Raw genomic sequence first — 12,693 nt, 5'->3', positions numbered from 1 at the left:
GGAAGAAATTGTCAGAGCCATATAGTACAAAAACGCATGCAGTGGTAGGTCATTCTGGATCAGCCATACTAAATTTTCATTGTCAAATTTGGGTTAAGCGATGGCAAAAATACGACATGAAACAAATTTTCCAAGCCATATGGTACAAAAACGCATGGCGTGGTTGGCCATTTTGGATCGGCTATTTTCAATTTTTGTTCTTAAATTGACGTTCGATAGATTATAAATTTTAACAATCGATGCCTTTACTTATGCATTATCAACATTTATCCCATTAAACCTGCAATTCACGTTTGATATTCGTTTCGATCAAGATGGAATCAAGGTTGATATTAAGGTTGAAATCAAGGTCCACATCAAGGTTTAAACAAGGTAGTATCAACCTTGATATTTTTGACAGGGATCATAAGTATAAAATATTCATATAAATATTTACACAAAGGGACACGATCAAGCTCATATAAAAATGAATAAAAATAATCATAACACTATAATATATGATGAACTCACAGAAAACATGGATTATAGATACATAGGTCCAATGGAAGCTGCTTGGCGTATCGTAGAATTATCTATTTGCGCTCATTCTCATAGTGTAATTAAATTAGCTTGTAACGGAGTATGGATTTGCGAAAAATATGACGTTAAACAATAGGATTGTGCTCCTTCGTTGCGGCGGAGAACTCCTCGACGCACGCGATATACCCTCGTTGCATGCAGCTATCACGTCTGCTTTGTGTTGTTCGGGTCTACGCACCGCCTGGTGCGTGTACGGCTGCTCAACTGCGTTAGCTAAATTCAGATCACGCCCGCGGAGGTGGCGGTAATCGCAGGAAGGAACCAGGATCGGAATCGAGCGAAAAACGTGAAAAAATAACGAAATATTGACGTAAAATAATAAGTCTAGGTTATATTCAAAAAGCGCAAAATAAACGTGAATTTACAAAATAAAAGTAATACGCGAGTCATCAATAACTTTGCGACTCGGCGCGACGCAGAAATATTCGTATTTGTATACGCGTCTATCGCGAAAAGGTCGCGCGCGCTGAATCACCCTCGCGTGGATGATGCACACTCACATTTATACAATCACATTCATTGCGAGCTTTCAAACCTGGTCTCTCTCGTCAGCGACGCTCCTGATCCCAGACAAACACTGCACTCGCACGTTGTATTGAACCGCTTGGCAGGAGGATCAGGATCACCCGGGTTCCGCGGTACATGCACACACTCTTTACTGGGCTGAGCATAGCACACCAAGTTATCGAACCGTCAAGCTAACGAGCTAAGTCGCGTGTTGACAATTTCGGAGCCAAGAGCTATCTGAGCGCGCACTCTCTCTCTCTCTCTCTCTCTCTCTCTATCTCTCTCTCGCTCTCTCTCTCTTTCCTATTGCCGAATTTGTACGTGTTTTTCATTGCGCGCGCGAGTCGTCGCTGTTTCGTCGCGACGCATCGGTACTCATACCGCTACGAGTTAGCCGCGGTGCTTATGCGGTTCATTTAGAGAATCAACAAAAAATAATTTTTGATCATACCGATATTGATTCTCTTAATCATGAGATAACTTCAACAGCATGGTTTAAACTAAATAGAACAGATGATTATGCTAAAAAATCATTATATCAAGTGGTGCGGTAGCGCCACAGAGGCGAGTTTGATAAGCAGACGGAGCTGCGGCGCCCGTGGCACTATTTACTTCTATATTGGTGTACCGACTTTTCATGAAACAGAAGAAAATGCTTATCGTTACTTTTCATAAGTTCATAAGTTTTTTTTGGCTCATTAGTATCTTTTCTATGCTGAACAATGATTTGTTGACAGAGTACATGTGTTTACATTGTCTGCTTGAATTTAAGGTTATGATTTTAAGGTCTAGTTGGTGCACTCTGTAATTTTTGATGTCTAGGTAAATATATCATTCGGGTGCGGTGTCTAGATATACAGGGTGGCCGATGACGACGTCTAGGTGGTGCGCTCCATGATTTTTGGTGTCCAGGTAAATAAATCATACGAGGGTGGTGTATACCAGAACAATCAGTGATTTCATGTTAGTGATAAAAATGTTATAAAAAAGCTGTGGTCGAAAGGTACTAAGGATGCTTATATTATATTTTTACGACGTCGAATATGAAATACTCAAAAAAATTTACTAAAAAGGATTAAAATCTCTAAAAAAAATTAAATTTTGAAAAATTTAAAGGTTAGGCGAGTTTGATATATTCCGCGACGAAATCACATATAGAAAAGAACTGAGATCAACCAAACAAAGTCAAGTTTATTATAATTAATCGTAATAAAGTGAGGAATAACTCTCAAGATAATTACTACGGAACTTGCTATGCCCGTTTTATTTTGTTTATTGGTAAACAACTAAAATTTTCTTTTTTTTATTTGAACGTCATACAAACACCATAAGTACAATGAAACGGACATAGCAAGTTACGTAGTAATTATCTTGAGAGTTATTCCTCGCTTTATTACGATTAATTATAATAAACTTGACTTTGTTTGATTCATCTCAGTTCTTTTCTATATGTGATTTCGTTGCGGAATATATCAAACTCGCCTAACCTTTTACTTTTTCAAAAGTTAATTTTTTTTATTGTGAGATACTAGAGCATTATAGTTTCATGAAAAAACGTGGATTGAATGTAAAAAATATTCGAATACCTTAGGAACATTAGTTTGTGTGATTCCTAACGAACGTGACCTGTTTCATTCAAAGTTAATATTACACAGAGTTAGAGGTGCAACATCGTTCGATGATTTAAAAAAATTTGTTGATAATGTAGAAAATGCTTTACCACATATAGATTATATTTTAGATAAAGAAAACTATAAATGAGACAAAAGACTCAACAAATTAACTTACACTTACAATATATGTCAGAGTATTTTATAAATCAAATTTGAATTATGTTTAAGAAGATTTAGGAAACCAAAGAAACATTGAAAAGGAGAATCACTCAGAAGAATACAATTTCGATGTTTAAATTTTAAAATTAGATGATCAAGCGACCTGAAGGGAGGTTACGTAGGCGGGGTTTCATTCTGGCTGCAGGACATTGAGATGACCTTCAGTGCCGCAACCGAACATACCATTCTGAACGTAAAATTTACCGCTCTTTCCATTCCCGCAATAAAAGAATGGGGTTCCTATTTAAAAATCCAAAGTTGACCTTCAAATGACCTTGAAAAACGCGTTCAAGGTCAAATCCAAGGTCACCATCGGGTTGTCCCCTCGATATCCTACAACTTTAATCTCTACCAATTTTTTTAATTTGGCGTTGCTAGAGGAATTACGTAGGCGGGGTTTCATTCTGGCTGCATGACCTTGCGATGACCTTCAGTGCCGCAACCGAACATACCATTCTGAACGTAAAATTTACCGCTCTTTCCATTCCCGCAATAAAAGAATGGGGTTCCTATTTAAAAATCCAAAGTTGACCTTCAAATGACCTTGAAAAACGCGTTCAAGGTCAAATCCAAGGTCACCATCGGGTTGCCCCTTCGATATCCTACAACTTTGGTCTCTACCATTTTTTCGATTTTGGCTGTCCTTGACGAGTTATGAGCGGTGCCCGTTTAAATTGGGTCACCCTGTATAATAGGTAGCTTTTTTTATTAATATTTTTGTTAAAAATCATAATTAAGCATATTAAAATATGATATAAGTCAAAATATCCTAAAAACAACAAAGAAAAGTATTTATTTCTTCATAACATAAAATTCGTTGTCGTGGTGCTACCGCGCCACTTGATATGCCCCTCAGCTTGACAAAACATCATCTAAAGGATATTTACTGTATAATTGATTAAAATATAACAAATTATACTTCAAACCATCAAATCATGTTAAAAACGAACGATTTTTACCCTACGATTTTAATGATTCAAATATTTTATGTCTAATAAATATACATAACAATATTTTTTTTACCTTTATTAGATTTATAATTTGGACAAAGGACTTCTTCTACTTCACATTTCATCCCTGTAGCTTTTCTGACGTAAACAAACGGTTTTTCTTCAACAGTCAAAACTTTTAAATGTGTTGGTATAAGGAATCCTTCTGGCTTATTTTTTATTTTTCCCGGCCAAATAATGATTGAATCATTCACTATTAATTTCATTTTGCTTGATTCCTTAAAAAAAAGTCATAAAAAAATTTGTAAATGTTAGAAGGAGATGTACAAATTGTGGAAAAGAGTGGGATTTGTGAAGCGAGTTTGACATTTATTAGTATCCATATATAGTTTCAACTGTCTGACCGAAGGGGATTGTTATGGTTATTTTCTCTCTCCATAGATAGGTTAAATAGATAGGTTCAGAGATAAATCATTGCCTGATAATTTAAGAAATCGCAACACCTTCGAATAAACAATTATAATTTTTTATTAAGAATTTTTTAATATTTTTGGGGGTTAACTAAATTTTTTTTTACTATTAGCAGAAATATTTACTCGGATTATCACCGGTGAAGAACTTCTTTACACCTCCATGAACCATATTTATAGTAGGAAGTCTCTTTGAACCGTAGTTCACTGACCGTCAAATTCCAAGTGACCTTCCGCATCGATAAACATCGCTGAAAGTGAAACGCTTTGCTTTTCACATAAAGCACTCGCTAATATTTAAAGGTTCGCTCATGAACATGTAATATGCCATGTTACATCGCCAATAGCACATGTATGTATGCGTGCGCACACAATAATAACACCACAGTCGTACGCCTACACAACCAGCGTATAAGTATCAGATCCTCGCAGTGCCTTTTTGCGTAGCGACATATCCCTTTCGGTAGCGACTGATTCAAAGATGAAGCGCTGGTGTTTCTAGTGTTAGTGTTTGGAGCGTGCTGTATCCGTCCAACACCTTGGGAGTGAGCTATCCTGTTCCTTGGCAAAGCATTCACCGAAGAGCCTTTTAAACTCAGGTCTATACCACAGAGATGAGTACAAGCTAAGAAATGCCGAGTGGAATATCCGGCGATAGCAAGAGCAGCTGATCGATAGCATAGTAAATTTATACTGCCACGAGAAATTGTGTAGCCTAAGTCCAAACACCATCAGTTACGCCGCTAAGAAGATTAACAGTGATAATTGTAAAATGCTAAGATTACTTATAAATACAACTAAGTAAATAGCGTAAACATCCTAACATAATAACTGTAAAAATATAGTATTTGCGAACGTAACAATCGAACGTCTAAAATCAGTAAAACTCTGTATTCTGTACGTATGTGAAATACTCTGGTCAGACTAATAAAAATATAAAAATCAATACGATTGAAACCCTTGTGTATTACATCATAAATAATAATTCAACATCAATTGTCCTTATTCTGAGTACGGTCTTTACAAACAGACACACACATACACACACACACACACACAAAGTGTATGAAAACATGTGAATATTATTGATAAATTCATTAAACTGTCATGGGGTAAGACTTGAAGATGATGAGAAGAGAAATCGTCACTTTTTCTTGTTCTGATTAGCGGTTGTGTTACCAGATAGTATTTTTAATATACTAACCATATTTTATATAAAAAAATCGTATTCTTATAAAACAGATCAGTTTTTTCATATTTGTCAATTGCACAATCTAAATAACACTACTCAGTTCCATTCAAATACTTTTATTGATCTGCAGCAGTTTAAAAAATGGTAAATTATAAGGGGTCAAGCCTGGGTTAAAATCAATAAATTATTATGCTGAGAATTTTTTTTTTCAATGTATCTATACACATTTTTTTTACAAAAATTATAGATATTATATGTCATTTTTACCAATGAATATAACATGTATATCACATTTTACCATCTATACAAATTCACTGATAAAACACTGATTTTATGTCTTTTTATCCACTTGCCGCAGGATTTCTCAGCATCCGGATGATCAACTGACACCATATTTTGGGAAAATCTTCAAAATATGTATCTCCAGGACCAGCCTCTATATCTTTTGATTTTAATTTTTACCTAGATCTTGATACAGGTATTTCTGGTTGCGAAAACTGAACTGGTGTGCCAACTGTTGAAACTTGTGCAATGGTTCGTGTCCTCTGAGTACCAGATGTTGAAGGAAGTATATTGGGCACAGTTGCTGAACTCGTTGCTGCTCTTGTTGGCATCGATGGTTCATTACGTCTCCTTGTTGATGATTGTGCTGGTGGGTTGGACGTTGACTCCGTAGCTTCATCCAATTTTTTTCTATAAAAAACTCTTGGTCTCTTCTTTTTTCTCCCAAATCTTCTCTTTTTATGTTCACATGAACCTGGCAATCTATTTCTTGAGCTTGGCATGTTAACAATACACTAAATATTTTACTTATATTATCACAGACTATAATAATCACTTATTCTTATAACACACTAAAACTTTTCAACTGTAAAATCGAGTAGTTTTAGAGTAATTATTTTTCGAAATTCGCAAACAAACGTTGCAGTCAGCAAATTCGAAAAATATAAACGATTTTTTTCAAAAAAATAGATTCTGGTAATACGGTAAAACAGGGATCTAGACGAATCACCGCTCGCTCGTGCTCTCGCATGGCGCAGTCGGTAAGGGCGTAATTCAAAATTCGCTATTTCTACTACGATGATTACTAGTTTCAGTAATTTGTTAATAACTTATTAACAAAGTAGTCTTTTGCAAAACGGGGTTTTTTATTGTATTGTACGTGAAATTTACTAAAAAAACGTGTAAAAAAGTGCCAGAATATTTATTTTTTGTAAAAGTACTGTCAAATAAAAATGTGTAAAATACAACGATTTTTCAAAAATTAGCTATTCGCTTTTTTTCAGTATTTTCTCTATAACTTTACGACAAATTTTTTTCTAGTAAAAGGGGTTGTGGCAGCACATTCTAGGGACTATTTCCTATCCATATAGCAAAAAAAAAATCGATTTTTTCAAGATTTTAACCCAGGCGCGACCCCTCAATGCTAATTGATTTGTGAATAAAAGATTTTAGGGATTGTTATGAAAAAACATATAAAATGCATAAATTAATGATACGATCAGCAAATAATAATCAAAGAGGCTTTTTTTGCAATAGCATTAGTCCAGTTAAGAAAGGAGACTTAACTATTCCTGATAAATGTCGCGCTACAAGATAATACTTATTTAACATGGTGGGTCAGTACTTATTTGTTACTGTTCCTTTTTGCGTGTAAAATTTAACATGGATCAGTATTTATAGGTTAGTATTATGGGTCAGCGACGCTACTATCTGTCTAGCAGCCACGGCTATGCCATAGTTGGAATGGCAGTACGACACTACAGGAGCCGTACGACAGTCCCGCCATCTACGACATGTCGTATAAAATTTATGACAGTTCATGTCGCATTGCTGCGGCCTATAGTTTTTGACTTGTTGAACGACGACAGCTCCACTGTGTGCTCTCTCTTAAATATATGTGTTATTAACAAATTTTCTTCCTCCGACGTTTTGGTGGTTAATGCCATCCTCATCAGGAAACTGTTTATTCTTATTAATATTATGTACATGAGATTTAACTAAAGCAAATAGTCAAGTAAAAAACTTACAAAAACCGTAGTTAATCGCCGGTTTATACATGAATATTACGGGGTATGTCTTGTCCCCTCTGGATGGCGGGGCGAGAGGAGATATAGGTGTTGCTCTCTCAGCTGTTCGGTCCAGAATTTGTTCCCTCGTCGATTTCGCGTAGCTTATCTAGCTGACAAAGGAAATGTAACCGTAGCGATGAAAAAAATTGACTTCATTGAGAAAATGGAACAACTATTATCCGATAGAAATAAATTTGTTGCAGATGTGAATAAAAAGGTATTATTAAACGAGATTAAGGACACAGAAACATTTTCTGAAATTTTCGACAACTAGCTCAATTGTCAGCAGACATGTTTCTCGAGCTTCTGAACCAGTGAAAATAATTCCGCCAAAAATTAAAAGTATAAAAAGGACTATAAACAGGGTGCGACATCGACTTGAAACTCGTCCAAACGTGCCATTATGTTTGGCAGATTTACTAGTTCCAGAAGATTTACAAGTTACCGAAAATGACGAACGTTTCCTGTTATATGATTCAGGCAGTGATAGTCCAAGAAGGATAATTTTTTCAAATCAAAAGAACCTGGAACTTTTATCAACAATTAAGCACTGGTTTTCTGACGGAACGTTTGGTAATTGTCCAGAATTGTTTTATCAATTATATACGATTCACGGTTTCTACGATGACATCGTGACAGTTCCATTAGATTATTGCCTGTTACCAAATAAAACTACTGAAACATACGTTGAATTGTTAAAACGGCTTCAACCTAATTTAAACCCTGAATCAGGGATGATCGATTTTGAAATAGCTGTTGCGAATTCATTAAGCTCTGAATTTCCGAATATTAATATTAGATACTGTTTTTTCCATTTTAGGCAATGACTGTATAGGAAACTTGGAGAACATTCTTTAAAAACTTTATATGATGAAAATGAAAAATTTAATGGGAAAATGAAGATGATCGCAGCTTTAAGCTTTGTGCCACCAGAAGACGTTAAGGAACTTACGAAATCTTGGTCGAACAGGAATTTGCGACTGCCGAAGCAAATGTAGACAATTATTTAGTCTATTTTCAGAATACCTACATAGGTAAGACTGTAGGCAGGCGATCTGTAGATGCTCTGTTCAGTATAGATAGATGGAATCAATACGATGCTGTAGTTAACAATCACCCAAGGACCAACAATAGTGTGAGGGATGGCATCGAGGATTCGATTTTACAATACACGAGAGAGGTGCCAACATTTTTGATGTTATAAAAGCTTTTAAAGCTGATCATGCTTTGACTGAAGACAAAATGACACAAACACGAACAGGTGCAGCGCCAGAACCTCCTAGGAAGAATTATGCAACTTATAATGAACGCATTGAACGTATAGTTGCAAAGTATGCAACAAATTTTTATTCCGACGATAAAATTCAATATCTATCAGATATTGCAGCTCTACTAGGATCATAAAAAAAACAAAGTTTTAAAAAAAAATTTATTTAATTTATTATTTTGATGAACTAATTAATCAAAAGGATAAAAGAAGGTTGTTGCGATAATAAACACGTGCGAATTCGGCAATAGGCGCGAAAGAGATAGAGAGGGCGAGCGCGCGGGCTAATCCTTCAGGAGCGCGCTCAGATAGCTCTCGGCCTTCGCTAAACATACACGCGACTTCGCTAAGTTTTCCAAGGTCTCGCGGTATTGTTGGTGCTGTGCTGTGTCCAGCGACTTCGAGAGGATTTTTGCGTGTGTGAGTGTGACGCGGAGCCCGGTGACCCCAGCCTGAGCATAGCGGTCCAGGGTGGTTACGGAGTCTTGCGGCCTGTCCAGGACTACGAGCGTCTTCGACGAAAGAGAGAAGGTTTGTGTGGCGTGCAGTGCACGAGAGAGAGTGCCTCGTGAGTGGATATCACCCATGCGATGGTGATCCGGCGCGCGCGACCTTCACGTCGATACACGCGTGCGAGCGCGAATGTTCTAGCGTCGCGGCGAGTCGCAAAGTTGTTGGCGGCTCGCGTATTATAATTTGTCATTGTAACTTCACGTTTATTTCGCGACTGACAAATATAACCCTAGTCTTTTTATTTAACGTGAGTCGTCGTCATTTTTGAACCTCGTTCGCTTATTTCCGATCCTTGTTCCTTCCTGCGAATACCGCCGCCTCCGCGGGCGTTATTTAAGAGTATTTATTTAACGCAGTTGAGCAGCCGAGCACGTGCCGGGCAGCGCGCAGACCCAGCAAACAGAAGCAGCTGAAACAGCTGCATGCAACGGTGGTGTTTCGCGGGCGGAGAGGAATCCTCCGCCGCATCGAGGGAACGCGATCCAGTCGTTCTACGAGTTATTTGTTGATCGAATTCACACCTCGTTACAATATATATTAAGTTATTCGATTAACATAGTACATATTATTACTATTTAATTATTCATTATAAAAAAATATTAAAATTATTCTATAAAAAATTATATTTTTCTGAAAAAATTACAAAAAAAATGGAGTCTTTTGCCGACACGTCCCCGTTGTGACTCTGGATTGATTGTTGTTTGATGACTTGTTTTTATTTTATTTTTATTTTAAAGACTGCTTACGAGTTGAAAAAAGTTCGCGAAAGCAAAATGCCATAGTTGGCGAAATATCTTTTGCTGAAAAGTCGCATTGGCGAAATGTCGCAGTTGGCGAAATGTCTTTTGGCGAAATGTCGCATTGGCGAAGTGTCTTTTGATGAAATGTCCTTAGGTGAAATGTCGGGTATGCCAAAAAATCCACTTAAAAATCTTTAAACAACGTTCGAAAATTCATGAACACTTGGAATAAGAATGGGTTTTTCTGGTAAAAAATACAGTAAATTTAAATTTACCCAAACGGACACTACGACACCAAAATGTTACGGCCTACCGAAAATAAAAAAAAAAAGATATTTCAATGCGACCAGTTATATCGATAATACGTTCACCTGCCTACTTATTATCAAAAAACCTTTTTAACATCATACAGAACAGCATTAAAAACCAAACTTACATATAGAAAATAGCTCCGAATTGATGAACAAAGTAAAAAACATAATTGTTTCACAAAACCTCTGCTTAATCAAAATTGATGTAAAATCGCTATACACAAATATTGACAAAACATCCGTCAAAAAACGCATTGAGAAGAGATATGCGCATATTGCACACAAATCCGAAATATCTCTTGACGAAATTTTACCAGCTTGCGAATTACTTATGAAAAACACTTATTTTCAATTTAACGGAAGATTCTACAAACAACTTTTTGGTACTCCAACGGGCTCTGATATCGCGGGGCTATTCGCAGACATTGTCATGGATGACCTCGAAACCAATTGCTTATTAAAACTATCTTTTCAACCGATTTTCTTTTTTCTATATGTCGACGACATTATCACATGTATTTTGAATAATAAAGTTGACGAAATTCTAAAAACATTTTACAACGATAGACTACAATTTACCCATGAAATTGAAAATAATAATCCAGTAAGCTTTTTAGACGTTCTAGTAATAAAAGACAGGAACAAACTAATAACAGAGTGGTACACAAATCCAACATACTGAGGAATATTTCTGAACTACTTATCTCAACATTTAAACACACAGAAAATCGCCATGGTGTACAGTCTCGTCGGCAGAGCGATAACACTAGCAAATAGAAGATTTTATAATAAAAACATTGATATAGTCGGAAAGCTACTGCTTGACAATAACTATCTAAACATATTTGTTGTTAAATATATAAAGAACAGATTGCCCGTAATAAAATCTAACGAACAACTACGGCAACAAACAAGCAGTAGCAACAACGGTCAATGAAACACCATATGCATTCCATATGTAAATAGCTTCTACGAGTAGATAAGTCACGGCTTTATAAGAAACAATATTGATACAGTTTCAAAAATTAAAAGCAAAATGTGTGACATCATAATAAAAGGCAAGGGTAACAAAGACATAAATCCTGAAAACAATTTTGTTTTTACTACTAACTTGCTTTTTTATACTTTCTAAAAGAATTTTGTTTTTGTTTAATTTCTTAATTATTATCGATTATTATTAATTTATATTTAATTTTTATTTGGAAATGGATATACTGATAAGTGATCTTATTTGTTATTATTTTTAATTATTTGTCATTATTTTTTCAAATGTTATCGTAGTGTATAGAGTATATGGAGTTCATGCTCAATTTTCTAAAATGATTTTTCTCTTTGTAATATTTAATATTGTCATGTTTTGATCATTTAAATATTATGAATGTACATACAAATATATTATATAATATTTATATTATTTTTATATGCATTCATAATAATTTCATATTTATAGAAAATCGACATTATTTCAATATTACAAAAAGAAATATCATTTTAAAAAATTGCGCATAAAATCTATATACACTATGGACTACTTTAACAGAAGACGTTGTTTCCCATAACTAATTAAAGAATATATATTTATGTAAATCCTAGTTTTGAAAAGCAAGTGTTATTTCAGTTACGAAATTGTTCAAACGGTAATTTTTAAAATATTGAAAAATTAGAATCTGTCGCCAAAGATAATAAAAGAAAATGACTCTGTGGCTCAAAAGCAAAATGACTTGAGTACATATTACAAAAAAAAAAATTAAATTTGCTAATATCTAAAAACTACAAAAAATTGATTAAACTCGTTTTGCCGTAAATCCACAGAATTAGGCTAAGTTTTTAATAAAACTCAATTTTGTGGTATTTTTTCGATAAATTTCTGTGGAATACGATAAATACTTACTTAAAATAATTAAATTAAATAAGATCATAGTTTCATCACAGCATAAATTCCGACAAATTAATGCACATCTTTCCAAAAATATATTATATTGTTTTTTTTTTTATTAAAATTAGGTGCAAAAATTATGAGAATAAATCGTGATTGATATCATATTTCACACAAAAAAAATACAAAATTGATATCACATTTTACACAAAAAAAAATACAAAAACGAAGAAATGCCAAAATTTCTATTTTAAAAAAGATACGCAAATTTAAAAATTCATCTTAAAATTTTTTCCTTGCAGAAGGCTAGAATCAATTTTTTTTCGGCATACCCCCTGTATATGTTAAATTTATTGAAGATCATGCACGCTATTCACAAAATCA

The 12,693-nt window shown here is 34.9% G+C and overlaps 1 protein-coding gene across 9 annotated transcripts in view; it reads right to left on the bottom strand.

Moving 5' to 3' along the window:
- LOC100116847 (glutamate [NMDA] receptor subunit 1) overlaps window positions 1-12,693 on the bottom strand; it is a 362,784-nt gene that overhangs the window by 12,837 nt on the left and 337,254 nt on the right. For 8 of the 9 annotated variants that reach the window (XM_032602127.1, XM_031930196.1, XM_031930197.1 and 5 more), the window contains one exon: window positions 3,942-4,146. In XM_032602127.1, coding sequence (XP_032458018.1) covers window positions 3,942-4,146 — 205 coding nt within the window. Of the gene's footprint in view, window positions 1-3,755; window positions 3,791-3,941; window positions 4,147-12,693 lie in introns of those variants that run through there. The other variant, XM_031930194.1, reaches the window with a different exon arrangement.

This window comes from Nasonia vitripennis (assembly GCF_009193385.2).
Source record: "Nasonia vitripennis strain AsymCx chromosome 4 unlocalized genomic scaffold, Nvit_psr_1.1 chr4_random0010, whole genome shotgun sequence".
Lineage (NCBI taxonomy): Eukaryota > Metazoa > Arthropoda > Insecta > Hymenoptera > Pteromalidae > Nasonia > Nasonia vitripennis.
The sequence above is the reverse complement of the archived record's forward strand: the minus strand, read 5'-3'. Positions and strand labels throughout refer to the sequence as shown.